Source organism: Anas acuta, chromosome 16 (genome assembly GCF_963932015.1).
Source record: "Anas acuta chromosome 16, bAnaAcu1.1, whole genome shotgun sequence".
NCBI classification, from domain to species: Eukaryota; Metazoa; Chordata; class Aves; order Anseriformes; family Anatidae; genus Anas; species Anas acuta.
The window spans coordinates 16,565,035-16,580,188 of NC_088994.1; the positions used below are offsets into that span (position 1 = coordinate 16,565,035).

Below are 15,154 nucleotides of genomic sequence, written 5' to 3' on the forward strand. Positions count from 1 at the left end.
GCTGAGCGCCTGAGGGGGGCGCTGCCGGCGTCGTGACGTCACGGCGCGCCCGGCGGTGATTGGCGGCTTCCCCGCGAGGGGGCGGGGCGTGCGGGGAGAGGGCCCCCCCGCGGCGGACCCGGTACCGGTGCCGGTTCCGGTTCCGGTTCCGGTTGGGGCCCGGCCGCGGCGCAGGGCGGTTCCGGTTCCGGGGCCCCGCCTGCAGCACGGGGCTGTCCGAGGGGCCCGGGGCCGCCCCCTGCGGGAGCCCCGCGGGGGTTCGGGGCCCGCCCGCGGCTGCAGCTCCCGGGGGCTCCTCCAGGGCCGGCCCCTGAGCGCTCGGTGCTCCCGGGCCCTTGGGGCTGCAGCCGGGCGGGGCTGCGGAACGCCCGGGGGGCAACGAGGGGAGGCAGCGAGGGGCTGACGAGCCCCTCAGGCAGCCCGGGATGGCTGCACCGAGCCGGGGGGGCCCCGCGGCGGCTCAGCGCAGCCGGCAGGCACCGGGCGGGTCCCTGGGGATGCCCACGGGGCGGGCCCAGCCCGGGCTCCTGCTGCCCGGCCCGCACGTCCGGGCTGTGCTGGGCTCGGGGAGAGACGCCTCGCAGCCAGAGGGGCCGGGCAGGCGGCGGCACAAGGCGGCGTCCTTCCCCGCGGCAGGGATCAGCCTGAGGAGCTCCACGAGTCCCTGGCCGGGCCGTAACGGGGAAGGAGCCGCTGACCCGACAGCAGGAAACGCGGCTGGCAGCGAGCCCGGGGTGGCGTGGGGCAGGAGGTGATGGGATAACAGCATGTGATGGAGCTGAGTGATCCGCGGCCAGCGCCCGCAGGTCCCCCAGCACCCAGCTGCGAGTTGTGCAACGCCAATGAACCGGCCCGGGAGCTGCCGTGTCCCTGCGGCCGCCCCTCCCCTGCCAGCGGGGCAGCCGGGCCTCTCCTCGCTGCGCCAGGGTTTCGGACACCTCCTCCTGCCTCTCTAATTTCACCTCTCGTTTAATTTCATTGCCCTGCAGTTAGGTGTGAGCCCGTGTGCCCAGGATCCTGTGGGTGGCAATGTGTGCTGCTGGCAGTGCTGCCCGGGCGGGGAGGTTGTTTGTCTGGCCGTGGCAGCTGCTCTTAATTCCTCCGAAAATGGAACCAAAGTGGAACCCGCCCTCCCTCCCACGGCCGCCTCCGCGCTGGGTGGAAGCAGGGAGCCGCTGGGGGTCACAGCCGTGCAAACAAAACCACGGCGAAGCACAGAGCTTTGAACATGGGGGTGGGGGACGAAAAAACACCAAAAAGAGCACGCGGGGCTGTGCCCAGCCCGAAGCAGCTGCCCTGTGCTGGGGGAGCTCGGTTCCCCCCAGTGCAGCTATCCCGAGGCTGTGGGCACAGTGGGTGGCATCCCGTGGCCGTGGGGTCTGTGTGGCAGTGGGGAGCAGCGGCACGGTGCTGGGGGCTCTCACCCCGTGCTGCCCCCAGCAGCGCCCCACCAACACCTCGGCCTCGGAGCTGGCCCCGTGGAAGTGCCGCGTGGTCGGGGATTTCCTCCCAGTCGAGGTTTTGTAACAGAATCTGATAATATCAAATCTGGCTGTCTAAACATAGCGCCGTGTTTCCTAACACACCTTGCTCCAAGCTCACAGCTGCGTTTCCACCGGGAGGCTCTGCCTGGGAGGCTCTGCCTTCCGCCCTGCCCGCCTTGCGCACCCCCTGCCCTTGGGGATGGCTCCGTGCAGCTCTGGGCAGGCAGCACCAGCTGCAGTCGGGAGCAGCCTGTAAGGTCTGTGCAGGCCCGCAGCCAGAGCCCGTGGTGCGGACTGGGATGGGATTCGGGCCCTGGGCTCCCCCCGGAGCACCCAGCAGCCGGGGCCACAGCGGGCACCAACCTCCCGCCGCGAGCAGCTGCACGGCCACGGTGTGCGCCCGAGGGGCAGCGGCGCTGGGGCTGCTCCCTGCACGTGGGGCAGCGCCCGGCCCTCCCACCCTTCACGGGGAGCACAGGAAATCAGTCATCCCCTTCTCAGCGTAAACATCTTTCCCAAGAGCGAAACTGCGTGGCCGGGACAGGGCCCGGCTGTAATTTACCTCCACGTGAGGCCGGGCAGCAGGGCCGGGCAGGACACCCTGCGGCAGCACCCGCACCTCCCGGGCAGCCCCGTGTGTGCTGCAGGCTCTCACCAGACACAGGACCCCACACTGGGGCCACTGGTGCCGGCCCCCAGCAGTGCTCGGAGCCGCTCAGGGCTCCAGGAGGAGCTGCCCGAGCATACAGCACCCGCACCCCCTGCCCGGCCCCCCCCGGCACCGCTCCCCGTCTGCTGCCCCCTGCACCAGCACTGCTCAGGCCGTGGCTGGAGGCGTTGTGTTTATTGCTCTGCCCCGCGGTGCCCCCGGGCGCAGCCGTACCCGGAGAGGGGGGGGAGGTCCCTGTGGGGCGCGGGCGCCTCACTCGTGTTTGCAGAAGTGCTTCAGCGGCGGGGGCAGGTCCAGGCCGTCGATGGCCAGGCGGTGCACGACGTGCTTCTGGATGACCAGGCGGCACAGCGTCTGCAGCGAGGGCACTGCGAGAGAGCACAAAGAGGCAGGGGCTGGGGCTGCCGTGTGCCGAGAGGGCTATGGGGGGGGGCTCCCCACTGGCCCCGTGGTTTTGGGCAGCATTTGGGGAGTTTGTGTGCCGCAGGGCAGCTCTCGCCCACAGAGCTTCGGGCTGTGCCGGGCGCTCCAGCCAGGGGCAGAGCTGGAGAGCTGCGCAGTTCTGACCCTAATTGCTGCCCGACTCTGGCTGTTTTGCATTTGTTTTCTCTCCGGGCTGCCACGTGGGCCCCGCGAGGCTCGCATGCCCACGCGGTGTTTTCCTTTCATCCCCGTCCCCCGGGTGGGCTGCACGCCTGCCAGACTGCGTGAGCAACTTCTCCGGCAGCCTGCCCGCAGCACGGCTCACATGATGCTCCTGGGCCGCCTGCCTTCCCGCGGGGCTCGGCCCCTGCCCCGCGCTGTGACACGGCCGTTCCTCTTCTGTGAGCTCGCGGCGGCCCCCAGCAGTGTGGGTGGGGGGTGGCCCCCGCTCGCCGACACAGCCCGGAGCTGGCTCCCTGCCTGCGGGTCGTGGTTCCTCACGAGGAGGAGCACAGCCCACAGCGTCACGCTGCCCACGGTGTCACGCTGCCCACGGTGTCACGCTGCCCACGGTGTCACGCTGCCCTCGCTCTCACGTGGCCGCCGGGGCCTCGAGACAGCAGCAGGCAAAGCCAAGCTCTGCTGCGCCGCGCCGGCTCCTGGCCTTGTGCTGCTCTGGGACGTCTGCAGCTCTTATCTTTATCTCTGCGTGCCAGGGCCACGAGGCTGCTGCGCCCTGAGTGCTCGGTGAGAAGCTGCAGCCGCCCTGGGCCCCGGCAGCTCCCTGCCCTCTCCCTGCCCCCTCGCAGTGCTGCACTCCGGCTGCTCCCCTCTGGGTTTCACTTCACTGTCAGCCCCCGAACTGATTTGTAAACCCAGAGGAAGTGTTGCAGCAACAGCAGCTGCCGAAATCTGCGGAGGGCCGGGAGCACGGCCTGCCCAGCTCGGCAGGGAGCTGGGTGCTGGTCACCCCCCGCACCGCCGGGTTCAGCCTTGGGATGGCAGCGGCTGAACTTTGGGCCAGTGGCAGAGGCGCTGGGTGCAGGAGGCCGCCTGCCCCGGGGCTGGTGTCTCGCTGAGCTGTTTCTGGCCTTGTGATGCAGGCAGCCGATTATCTCCCAGTTATATAAAACATTGGGGGTAGGCAGCGTGAGGGCGGCCCAGCCAGGAGCTCGGTTTCCTTCTGGCTCACGTCTCACGTAATTCTGAGCACGTGCTGGCTTTTCCTGCGTGGTGCTAATTAGCACCTGAGTGCTCACAGGAGCCAGTGACCGCGCTGGGCTTCCCCTCCCCACCCTGCCTGGGATGCCTTCGCTGGCACCACCAGGAACGCCCGGACATTGCCCAAGTGCGGGCGGCACCGCAGGCTGGCAGCTCACGTGCCACAGCAGCACGGCCACGGCACCGGCTGCCTCGTGCCTGTGGGACGGGACGGGACAGGACGGGACGGGATGGGATGGGACAGGACGGGACCCTCAGGCTGGCTCTGCCCCAGTGCCACCAGCTCCATGCCCACACATGGGGGAGCTGCTCCCATGCCCCCAGCCCCAGCACGGTGCAGCACAGCCCATGGAAGCTACCCATGAGTGGTCCCCGGGGGTCCCACCTGTGCTCTGCAGGGACCCCAGCCTGCTTCCCTGTGCCCCACGCCCCGTGCCCCGCTCAGACACTGCCCGTGAGGCCACAGGGTAACCACCTCCCCCCCCCCCGTTTCTGTGCCCGCGGGGGCAGATACCCACGGCCGTATTCCACCTGGATCACCCGGACGCTCTTGGTGGAGGCGAAGACGTCGACCACGGCGTAGAGCGGGCGGGCGGCGGGCAGCCCGCGGGCGCTGGGCCCCATGTCCTCGCCGTTGATGACGATGTGCATGTCGGCGGTGCCGTCGGGCCGCGGGGCGTACAGCACCCCGATGCGGCTGCGCCGGGCGGTGGGGGGCAGCGCGTTGGTCCGGTACAGCTCGTCCAGGACGTGGCTGTAGCGGCCGGGCCGGCTGCGCCCCACCAGCTTGTCGCGGGGGATCCGCAGCCGCTCGATCAGCAGCTCGGGCGCCCAGAGCGGGCCCCGCTCCCGCGGCGCCTCCTCGCCGTCCGGCGCCACGCGGTTGTGGCTGCGGGTGATGGCGAACACCCAGGAGTCGCCCAGGCTGACCAGGTCGGGCAGCGAGTACTCGGGCAGCGCGGGCAGGCTCTGCGGGTCGTGGGCCGTCAGCCCCACGCGCAGGTGGCCGCACCAGCCCGGCTCCTTCTCCTCGATCTCCACCAGGAAGATCTCGCCGGGTGCCAGCGGCTCCTGGCTGAAGCAGAGCGCGTTGGCGAAGCTCTCCACGCGCGTGGCGCGGGTGCGGGCGGCGTCCATGCGGACGTTGGCGCCGTGCACGCGGTGGAAGCGGGCGGGGGGGCGCCCCGGGGCCGCGGGCTCCGCCATGGCCCCGCCGCTATTTTTACCCGGCCCGGGCGGCTCCGGGCAGCTGCTGCCGGCCGGGGCCGGGGGGTCCTAGTGCTCGGGGCCGGGGGGGGCGGCGGGGCCAGGGCTGGGACCGGGGCCGGGACCGGGACCGGGGGTGCTCCCCCAACCCACCCCCACCCCCCCACCCCTCCGTGCTCCCCCACTCGTGCCCCGCCGCCCCCGGTGCCGCCTGTCCCGGGGCATGGCCGCACGGCCCCACCGCTGCCCGGGGCGCTGTGGCGGCGGTCCCGGGGCTGCGGCACCACCGGGGTCTGGCACCGGCCCGGGGGGGGGTTGGGCCCGGTCCCGCGGCGCGGAGCCCACGCGTGGGGCTGCCACGGGGGGACCGGGCGGGGCTGTGCATTGCCGTGCCGGGCCGTGTCATGCCGGGCTGTGCCGTGCCGGTGCCGGTGCCGTGCGGGGCCGCCCCGCTCCGTGCCGGTGCCCCCCGCGTCACGCGGCGCCCACGAGCTCGGGACCCGCGCGCGGCGTGGGGGTGGGCGGAGCCGGGCGCGTGGGCGGCGCGCTGATTGGCCTCCGCCAGCCACGCCCCCCTCCGGAGCCCCGCCCCAACTCCCCGTGCACGTGACCGGCGGGGGTCATATGGGCGGCTGTCACGTGCCCGCGGCGCTGCGCCGCCGGGAGCCGCTGCGGGAGCGGGGTCAGCGGGGGGGCACCGGGACCGGGGGGGGCTCCGGGAGCGGGGGGGGGGGCGGCGGGGCCGGGGCATGGGGGGGGGGGCTCCGCGGCCTGGGGGGGCCCCTGTGCGCGCCCCCAGCCGCGTGTCCCCGTCCCGCAGATGCTGCCGGCCGTGCCCGTGCTGTGCGCGCTGCTGGCGCTGGGGCCGGGGCCGGGCCTGGCCGCGCCGCCCGAGCACGAGGTGCGCGCCCTGCCCGGGCTGCCGAAGCAGGCGGCGTTCCGCCACTTCTCGGGACACCTCCGCGCCGGGCCCACCGCCCGCCTGCACTACTGGTACGTGGGGGGGGGGGGGGAGGAACGGGACCCCCCGGTGGACACCCCCCGGGCCGGGCCGGGGCCGTGCGGGGGCTCACGGGGCCTCCCCGGTGCCCTCCCGGGGCTCTCCCGCAGGTTCGTGGAGGCGCAGAGCGACCCCCGCGGCAGCCCCGTGGTGCTGTGGCTGAACGGCGGCCCCGGCTGCAGCTCCATGGAGGGCTTCCTGAAGGAGCACGGCCCCTTCCTGGTCAGTGCTGGTGGTTGGGGGGGGGGGGGGGGGCTCCGGCCCTGCCGTGCCCGCTGACCGGCGGCCCCCGCCGCATCCCCCCCGCAGGTGCAGCCCGACGGGGTCAGCCTGAAGTACAACGAGTACGCCTGGAACAAGGTACGGGCAGGGCACCGGCAGGGAGTGGCCCCGGCTGCTGCTTCCTGCAAGGGGCACGGGCGGCTCCGGGCCAGCCCCTGCCACCCTCCGGCAGGGCTGAGCCTCCTCTGCCCGACCCCCCCTGCTCTGAAACCCGCTCCCAGGGGGGCAGCCCCGCGGCCGCCCAGTACAGCACTGGTGCTGCAGACACAAACACTGCTGTAGATGAATCCCAGCAGCCCTCTGCCCCAGCCCCGGGAGCCAGGAGGGCTTCCCCTGTCCCGCAGCTCCCCGCTGTCCCCGCAGGTTGCCAACATGCTCTACCTGGAGTCCCCGGCTGGCGTTGGCTTCTCGTACTCGGATGACAAGAAGTACGCCACCAACGACACTGAGGCGAGTGCCCCTGGCTGCTGGGAGCCCCCGGCCCTGTGCCTGCCCCTCTGGGCTGTGCTCACCCCCTGTGCCTGCAGGTCGCTCACAACAACTACCTGGCGCTGAAGGAATTCTTCCGCCTCTTCCCCGAGTACTCCAAGAACGACCTCTTCCTCACGGGGGAGAGCTACGGGGGGGTTTACATCCCCACGCTGGCCGAGTGGGTGATGCAGGACCCCAGCCTCAACCTGAAGGTGAGCGGCTCTGCTCTGCGTGGGGCTGGGGGCGGGGGGCTCGGCACGGCCTCGCGGGGCCCGGCCGGCAGCTGCAGCGTGGGGCCCGCTCCAGGGCCTGGCCCCGCCGCCTTTCATCTCCCCTGGGGTGCTGGCAGCGGATGTGTCCCTGCTGCGTGGGACCGGGGCAGCGCTCGGGCACCCGCAACCTTTCCTGTTCCCCACCGTGGAGTAAACAGAGCCACAGCTGGGCCCACATCTGCTTCCTGCCTGCTGCTGGGGCCGCTGTGACCGCCCTGCGGGGAGCCGGGACGCCGCAGAGCTGTTTCCTTCTTGCTTCGCAGGGAATCGCCGTGGGAAACGGCCTCTCCTCCTATGAGATCAATGACAACTCGCTGGTTTACTTCGCCTATTACCACGGCCTGCTGGGAACCCAGTAAGGGCCGGGGGAGCGCTGGCACTGGTGCTGGTTCTGTCCCTGGGAGAGCAGGAGGGGGGCGCAGCGTGGGGCAGGGCCAGCTGGGTGAGCGGTGTGGGGGACAGGCAGGCTCCCTGCCTTCCGAGCAATCTCTGGCCTAGCTTGGGCTGATCCTTGGGCTGTGGGGGTGGCCCCAAGGGCTGTGGCTGTTCGGGGCTCTGTCAGCCCCCAGGGCAGGCAGAGGTCCTGCAGCGTGGCCGTGGCTGCTGGTTGGTGTTGGTGTCAGCTCTGGCAGCTCGCTGCAGGCTCTCTGGTCTCTGCCCGCAGGCTGTGGAAGGACTTACAGACCTTCTGCTGCTCCCAGGGGAAGTGCAACTTCCACGACAACTCCAACCTGAACTGCACGCTCAAGGTGGGGGAGCCAGAGCCCCGGGCGTGCGCCCCTCTCCAGTGCCTGTGAGCGGCTCCTGTCCCTCAAGCATCCTGCTCAGTCCCAAGCCCTTCTTGCGGCTCGTTGCAGATGGAGGAGATGATCCAGATTGTGGAGGAGTCCGGCCTCAACATCTACAACCTCTACGCCCCGTGTGCTGGCGGTGTCCCTGGGAGCATGAGGTGAGAGCGGCCGCAGCAGCGGAGCCGAGTCCTTGGGCACTGGTTTGCAGCGTGCGGGCTCCCTGCCTGCAGGGGGATGTGGTGGGGTGGGCAGGGACCTGCTGGCAGGGCCTCCTCTTCCCTGGGGGGCCCCAGGTTGTTCCCCAGCCCCTCATTGCTCCAGAGCTTTCAGCCTGACTCCATGCTTGGTCTGCCTGCAGGTACGAGGGCGACTACCTCGTCACCCACGACCTGGGAAACTCCTTCATCCGGATGCCGCTGAAGTTCTCCTGGCGGCAGGTGAGCCTGGGGCTGTGACACGGGGCTGTGACATGGGGCTGTGACACCCTCTGCCCGGCCGTGCTGCCTGGGGGCTGAGCGGGCAGAGCAGCCCCTCCGGGGGAGCAGCACGGAGCCGCAGCTGCTGCAGGGCCTCTCCTGCCCCTTCCAGAACCTGTTCCGGATGCCTGTAGCCCGTAAGAAGGTGCGCATGGACCCGCCGTGCACCAACTCCACAGCCCCTACCATGTACCTGAACTCCCCGGAGGTGCGGAAGGCTCTGCACATCCCCCCTGAGGCCCCCGAGTGGCAGGTGTGCAGGTGAGCGAGCTGCGGGCTGGGCTGGGGCCAGGAGGGCGAGGAGCTGCCTGGTGCTGACGCTTCTTCCCCAGCTTCGAGGTGAACCGCAGCTACAAGCGCCTCTACATGCAGATGAATGAGCAGTACCTGAAGCTGCTGGGAGCCATGGTACGTGCTGGGGGGGCAGCTCTGCCCACGGGGCCTCCTGCCTGCCCGGGGCCGCTGCCCTGCGCGGTGCTCAGCTCCTCCTGCTCCGCAGAAATACCGCATCCTGGTGTACAACGGGGACGTCGACATGGCCTGCAACTTCCTGGGGGATGAGTGGTTTGTGGACTCCCTGTGCCAGAAGGTAACCGGGCAGAGCAGGGGCTGAGCCTGGTCACCGGCCCCAGGGAGCTCTGGGCTGCCCAGGGCCCCGGTGCAGCGGGGGGAGCCCCGGGGCTGGGCGCTGACGGTGCTGCTGCCTCCGTCCCCAGGTGCAGGTGGCTCGCCGGCCCTGGCTCTACACTGTAGGAGGCGAGAACCAGATCGGGGGCTTTGTGAAGGAGTTTACCAACATTGCCTTCCTCACCGTCAAGGTAGGGCTGCGAGGAGCTGCTGAGCGGGGGTATGGGGCTGCTGGCCGTGCTGCGGGCAGGCAGCAGGGTGGGGGGGAGCGGCGCTCACTGCCGGGGGGCACTGACACCCCCCTCCTCCTGCCTGTTCCCTGCAGGGAGCCGGCCACATGGTGCCCACGGACCAGCCCCTCGCTGCCTTCACCATGTTCAGCCGCTTCATTAAGAATGAGCCTTTCTAGGAGCTGCCCTGGCTGCGCGTGGTGCTTCCAGCTGCCTGCACGCGCCGGCTGCCTCCTGCATGGCTCGGCCTCGCTGCTGCTTGGCTGTGCCACAGAACCAGTCCCTGGCTGCTGGCAGGACGCGGCTCAGCCTGGCAGGACGGCAGCCGGGGTAGGCGGCGTGGAGGGGGGCTGCCTGCGGGCTGGGGGATGAGGAGTCCCCGGGGCTCCCTCCCTGCTGGGCCCTGCAGCTGCCTCCGCGCTGTGGCTTCCTCTCTCTCCTCCTGTCTGTCCCTGGAGGCAGTCACTTCCCTCTGGGCTGGGAGCAGTCCCTGCCACTTCCCCTCCGCACTGCAGCCTCTGCACGCACGTTGCCCCAGGCGGGCTCTGAGCCAGCTGCTCCCTGCTAAGCACAGTTCAGGTGGGGGCTGCCCCCCAGGGGCTTTCTGCTCCCCTGAACCCACTCTCAGATCTCAGCGAAAGGTGACTTACAGTGAAGACAATCCCCTGCCTGGGGCACGCAGTGCTCTTGGGACCTCACAATAAACTCTCTGAACGAGGTTGTTCTGCTCCTCATTAACCAGCTGCTCCCCCCTCTCTGCTCCCCTTCGCTTTGCTTTCCTTCGCTCTCAGGCATCCTGCTCCTCGCCCAGCATCCAGCAGAGCTGAGTGCTGCTGCGCTCTGTGGGACCTGAGGCTGTGCCCCCTCCTCCTGCAGGGGCACCGGGGCTCCCCAGAACTCGGCCACCCCCAGGAGCAGGGAACACACGGTGGCTCCAGACCCCTCTGGTGCTGTGTTGCCTCCTGGGGGGAGCAGCGCTGCCTCTCTCGGCTCTCCCCCAGGCCTGGCCGTGGGCTCATCCTCCAAGCAGCGAGGCAGCACGGGTTGGCGTTGAGTGGTTTATTAGTGTAACGAGGGGGTGCAGCAGGGGTTCCCAGAGCAGCTGTCTCCGCCTTGCTGCCACCCACCAGGGCGCGGGGGCCCTGTGGGATGTTCTGGTGGTGCTGGGGGGGCCGCTTCCTACCTACAGCCTTCGGGTCCAGCCCGGGATCTGTCCAGCGTGAAGGAGCGAGGGGGAGCTACGGCTGGCGGGGCCCTGCGCTGGGCGCTGCGGGGGGCGAGGTGGGGGCTGCAGGGGTCGCGGGGACGGCGCGGTATTTCTCAATCACTTCCCGCAGCCCCTTCTGGAAGTGGAGATCGGCTCCCACCGTGAGGAATCCCTGCGAAGGGGAAGCCGATCAGCCCGGGGCTGGCTGTGCCTGCACCCCGCCGGGCACGGTGCCGGTGCCTGCCACGGGGTCCGGGCTGTCCCGGTTGCGCTCACGCACCGCGTGGTTGGTGACCACCTCCCTGGTGAAGTCCATGCCCTCCGGCAGCGGGATCTGCACCCCCTTCCTCGTCCTCTCTGCGGGGAGGAGGCGCAGTGAGCAGCGTGCCCCTGCCCCAGCCCAGCTGCTGCGGGCAGGGGGCTGCTTACCATTGATGATGGGCATGATGGTGAGCTGCAGCAGGGTCTTCAGCGGGGCCTGCAGCGAGAACAGCTGCGGGAGAGGAGAGGACAGGAGGGAGGGTGAGCGCCCAGCGGGGGGGCTGCCTGGCAGGACAGGCTGTGCCTGCGCTTCCCAGGGGCTGGGCTGGAAGGGGGGGTCCTGGGCTCCCCTCCCTTCCCCCCCCACTGCTCCCAGCTGTGGCTGGGGGCTGCTCAGGGAGGTTGGACCCCCCCTGGGCTGTCACCAGCTCTGCTCACCGCCAGCGACTCCAGGGCTGACTGCTTGGAGTAGATGCGAAACCTGCAGGAGGGAAAGCTGCCGTGAGCTGGGGCGGAGGGGGCTCGTCCCTGCAGCCCCCCTGGGACCCCAGCGTGGGCCCTACCGCCGCAGGTCCAGCTGCACGCGCAGCGCCTTCCCCTGCAGGAACACCTTGGCGCTCAGCTTCGTTTCCTAGGGAGAGAGACGCGTGGGAGCCCTGCTGCCCCTGGGCACCGCTGTCCCCTTGCTTTGGGACCCGCAGCCCTCCCGGGGGGGCAGTGCTCCTGCCCTGTGTGCCGGGGGCTGTGCTGGGGGGGGCAGCGCTCACCATGGCCATGCTGGAGAGCTGCACAGCGGGGCGGCCCGCGGGCACCAGCGAGATGTTGAGGAAGGCAGAGACGGAGACGGAGGTGCCCGAGGGTTTGATCACGCAGCGGGGGGGGGCCGACACCTGAAGCACCAGGCGCAGGGGCGCATCCACCACAGCAGGGTTCTGGGGAGGCAGCGGGTGAGCCAGGGCACGGCCGTGTCCCCACACACCCAGGGCCCCCCCGTGCCTCGCCTGCCCCAGGGGCGAGCTCCCCTCACCAGCATGAAGATGGTCCCAAAGAAGGTGGCTCTCAGCAAAACCTCCAGGTCCTTGGGCACCTGCAGGGAGCAGAAACCTCTGGATAGGAGCCGTTACTGCTGCCCCCGGCAGAGCTGCTCCCCGGGCAGCACCTCCTGCCTCCTGCTGGGTGCTTCCCCCCTCCCCAGCCCCTGCCCAGCAGTGACCCCCGCTGCGCACCTTCTCCCCCTCGAGCTCTATGGCCAGGACGCCCGCCTGGAAGTAGGCGTGCATGGCCGAGTCGAAGAAGTACTCGGAGAAGGCGACGTAGACCATGCGCTCGGTCTCCTTGATCACCGGCTCCACCGCGTGGTTCTCCAGCTCCTGGCTCTCCCTCCCACGGTAGAAGAACATGCCCTGGGGTGTGAGCAGCAGAGGTTTCTGCAGCCGTAGCGCAGCGAGCCCGGCGCCGTGCTGCACGGGGCAGCTCGGGGGGAGCGGGGGGAGGCAGGGCAGGACGCGGTGCGCACCTTAAAGTCCAGGTCAAGGGTGTCCAGGGAGACGGACGGATCCTGCAGGAGGGAGTAGTCGATCCCAATGTGGTCATCCACGTAGTTCCTCACTGCCAAGAAGAGGCTCTGTCACGGCAAAGCCTGCAGGACACCCCGCGGGGCTGTGCTCGGCTCGCCCCCATCCCGCAGAACAGTGCTCACCTGGCACCGTGTCCAGCAGCGAGTTCAGCAGCACCAGGCTGGCGTGCTCCAGGGACGGGCAGATCTGAAAGGGACGTGGCTGGGGTGAGGGGAACCACGGCGGCGGGGCCAGGGCTCCTGGTCTGGCTGGGGACCGGGGCCCTCCTGCACCTTCCCTGGGGGCAGCCCCTCCTGCTGCGGGACCAGGGGGGCCCCACATCGCCTCCGTGCCCCATCCCCGCTCGATCCCTACCTGCTGGCTGACGAGGAAGCGCATCCCCGTGACAATGAAGGTGCTCAGGAACTCGTAGACCTTCCTGCAGGACACAACAGCTCTGCAGCAGCCTCCAGCCCTGTCCCCCCACCCCTTGTGCCTCAAACAGAGCACGGCCTGGCCGCAGGGGGCTGGCACAGGGTGAGCTGGGCGCGGGCAGAGCCCACCCAGTGCCCGGCAGAGGGACACGGCCGCCATGGGGGGGTCGGGGGTACCTGAGCGTGCCGGAGAAGCCCGCGTGCATCCTGGCGATGGAGGCATTGCACGTCATGTTGGAGATCTTGAGGCGCCCGACCTCGTCCTTGGCCAGCCGCAGCACCGTGTGGATGTGGACGCCATCAGCAGAGGCATTGATGGACCCAATGTCGTAACTGGAAGAGACGGGAGGAGCACGGAGCTCTGAGCAGCTCCAGGTGCCCCCCCGGGGCTGTGGCCCGGCGGGCAGGAGGGGGGGGCACTCACAAGAACCAGTAGAGCAGCTGGCGGCGGAAGCGCAGGCTGATGGAGGCGTTGTTGATGTCGAAGGCGAGGTGCTGCCGCGGCTGGAAGCGCAGCTCGGAGAAGGGCAGCTGCAGGTCCAGCACCTTCACCCTGTGGGGAGGGGGCCGTGAGCCCGGCACGGGGGTCGCCGTGCGGGGGGCGAGGGCGGCACTCACTGGCTGATGTTGTAGTGGAACTGCCCCTCCTGCCCGTGCAGGTCGGACACCGTGATGTTCTCCAGCTCCTGCTCCACGAAGCGCAGCCCCTCCTGCTTCACTGCAACGCGGAGCGAGGCCGGGCTGGCACGGGGGGGCTGCGCCGTGCCCCAGCTCCTCGCCCGCTGCCCCCACCGGGACGGCGCCCACCACCTGCCTCTCACCCAGGCCCCGGGAGCGGGGTCCCAGCCGGCCCCTTACCCAGGTCCAGCCCCTTGGAGGTGATCCGGATCCTGCAGCCGGGGGGGCTGCGCGAGGCTGTGGCCAGGCAGGGCAGGAGGAGGAGGAGGAGGAGGAGGCTGCCGGCAGCCATCTCGCACCTGGAGGCAGAGCAGGGGGGCAGCACGGGCCGGCCCTGGAGGGGTACCGGGGGGAACCGAGCACCCGGGGGGGGATGTGGCTGCTGCCTGCCCTGCCTGTGGCCTGGGGGCAGCCCAGACCCTAGAGCCACCCCAGGGCTGCGCTGCACCCCGCACCCCGAAATCCCAGCGCTGCCCAGGTCCCCCAGGTCCCCATCGCCTCAGTGCCCGCGGGCCAGCAGCCCCCTCCCCGGGGTGCTCCCCCGGCCACCCCCATGCACCCAGGGGCTCGCCCACCCCCAGGGCGTGCTCCAGGCGGCTCCTGCGGTGGCTGCAGCGCCCGGCCCCAAACCACAGGGCGAGGCACGAGCCCCGTGGGTGGTGGGGCAGCGGGGAGCCCAGCACGGCCCGGCCCTGGGGCCTCCCCAGCAGCCACGGGGCAGACCCCGGCCGCCCCCCAGGAGATGTGCTGCTGCCCACAGCCCCGTGGGTGCCGGGCTGGGACGGGACGGGAGCTGGAGCCTCCCCGTCCAGCAGCAGCAGGCAGGGCTGCTGCAGGGCTGTGGGACCGTCCAGGGTTTCCCCACAGCATTTTTGCCTGGTTCTCTGCACGGCAGAGGAGGGCGAGCCCCCTCCTGCTCGGGGTCCGGAGCCTCCATCCTCCCCCGAGGGCCATGCATGGCCGGGGGGGCCCGGCCGACACAAAGCCGGCTGGGTTTGGGTACTTACAGTGACTTGTCCCCGGCTTCCCTGGTGTGGGGAAGCTGAATCACGTGAAGGGAGGGAGGGAGGGAGAGCACCAGTGGCTCCAGGAGTTTCTTTTGAGCTGGCTGAGGTTCCCCTGCCTTTATACAGCCCACCAGCCGCCACCCCTTGTGGGCCTGCAGCGGGGAGGAGACAGCAGGACGGGAGGATGCCGGCCCCACAGCGCGGGTCCCTGCCAGCACCCGCAGCCAGCAGGCGGCTCGGACCCCCCAGGCCTGGGCTGAGCTCCAGGCCCCGCTCCCACCAGGCACACGGCACCCCCGGTGTGCCCCCATCCCGTACGGGCAGCCACCACCAGGTCCCTCAGCATCACTGGGCATCCCGGCCCTGCTTGGCCCCGCGTGGCGAAGCCCCGCACGTGGGGCCTGGCCAGGGCAGCTCAGGGCAGTGCCACCCCCGTCCCATGGGTGCCAGGCTCCTGCCAGCCCCGGTGCTGCCCGGTGGGCTCGGCCCCGGGCCGCAGTGCAAGGCAGGACCCTCGGCCCCGGGCTGGGGGACGCTGCTTTGTGCCCGTCCGTGCTGGGAGCCCAGCGGGGAGGCTGCAGCAGCTGCCAGAGCCTCGGAGCTGCTCCCGGGACACAGCCTGGGGGCTGCGGGGCTTGCTGCTGGCTGCCTGGGGGGCACAGAGGGGGCTCAGCACCGGGAGGGGCACAAAGCAGGACCCCCACAGCCCCCCCGCTGCCCTCCTGACCCAGCAGGCGCTGTCCTTTGGGTGGGGGTGGCCGGGGGGGCTGACACAGCAGCAGCTCCGGGCCCAGGGGGGGCACAGCCTCCTCCTGCCGCACGCCCCGTTGGGTTCCAAGGCACCGGGCTGTGGGCTCC

At 70.8% G+C, this 15,154-nt stretch overlaps 3 protein-coding genes and 1 long non-coding RNA gene across 5 annotated transcripts; 2 read left to right on the top strand and 2 right to left on the bottom strand.

Moving 5' to 3' along the window:
• The first annotated feature begins 1 nt into the window (after position 1).
• Positions 2–1,235, top strand: LOC137865247 (uncharacterized). Its single transcript, XR_011101843.1, has 2 exons — positions 2–751; positions 990–1,235. It is a non-coding gene; the product is annotated as an uncharacterized lncRNA (long non-coding RNA).
• Positions 1,236–2,306: 1,071 nt separating this feature from the next.
• On the bottom strand, positions 2,307–5,431 carry NEURL2 (neuralized E3 ubiquitin protein ligase 2). The gene is made up of 2 exons (XM_068700119.1): positions 4,317–5,431; positions 2,307–2,522 (listed from the first exon to the last, which is right to left on the bottom strand). Exons 1-2 carry the CDS (start codon positions 5,002–5,004, stop codon positions 2,407–2,409), a joined length of 804 nt encoding a protein of 267 aa, XP_068556220.1. The 5' UTR covers positions 5,005–5,431; the 3' UTR covers positions 2,307–2,406.
• A 155-nt stretch (positions 5,432–5,586) lies between these two features.
• Positions 5,587–9,871, top strand: CTSA (cathepsin A). The gene is made up of 15 exons (XM_068700111.1): positions 5,587–5,686; positions 5,825–5,997; positions 6,115–6,226; positions 6,314–6,364; positions 6,650–6,736; positions 6,814–6,969; positions 7,293–7,384; positions 7,694–7,778; positions 7,887–7,978; positions 8,179–8,257; positions 8,409–8,557; positions 8,629–8,704; positions 8,796–8,885; positions 9,013–9,114; positions 9,249–9,871. The coding sequence occupies exons 2-15, from the start codon at positions 5,825–5,827 to the stop codon at positions 9,330–9,332; spliced, it is 1,428 nt and encodes a 475-aa protein (XP_068556212.1). The 5' UTR covers positions 5,587–5,686; the 3' UTR covers positions 9,333–9,871.
• Positions 9,872–10,197: 326 nt separating this feature from the next.
• Positions 10,198–14,523, bottom strand: PLTP (phospholipid transfer protein). 2 transcript variants are annotated; one of them, XM_068700109.1, is made up of 16 exons: positions 14,297–14,523; positions 13,470–13,588; positions 13,230–13,329; positions 13,036–13,164; positions 12,789–12,944; positions 12,553–12,616; positions 12,321–12,384; positions 12,138–12,229; positions 11,848–12,024; positions 11,649–11,708; positions 11,389–11,553; positions 11,185–11,252; positions 11,060–11,102; positions 10,790–10,853; positions 10,641–10,717; positions 10,198–10,532 (listed from the first exon to the last, which is right to left on the bottom strand). In XM_068700109.1, exons 2-16 carry the CDS (start codon positions 13,579–13,581, stop codon positions 10,392–10,394), a joined length of 1,512 nt encoding a protein of 503 aa, XP_068556210.1. In that variant the 5' UTR covers positions 13,582–13,588; positions 14,297–14,523; the 3' UTR covers positions 10,198–10,391. The 2 variants fall into 2 exon arrangements, with proteins under 2 accessions (XP_068556210.1, XP_068556211.1); XM_068700110.1 differs by lacking the exon at positions 14,297–14,523.
• Between the last annotated feature and the right edge of the window lie 631 nt (positions 14,524–15,154).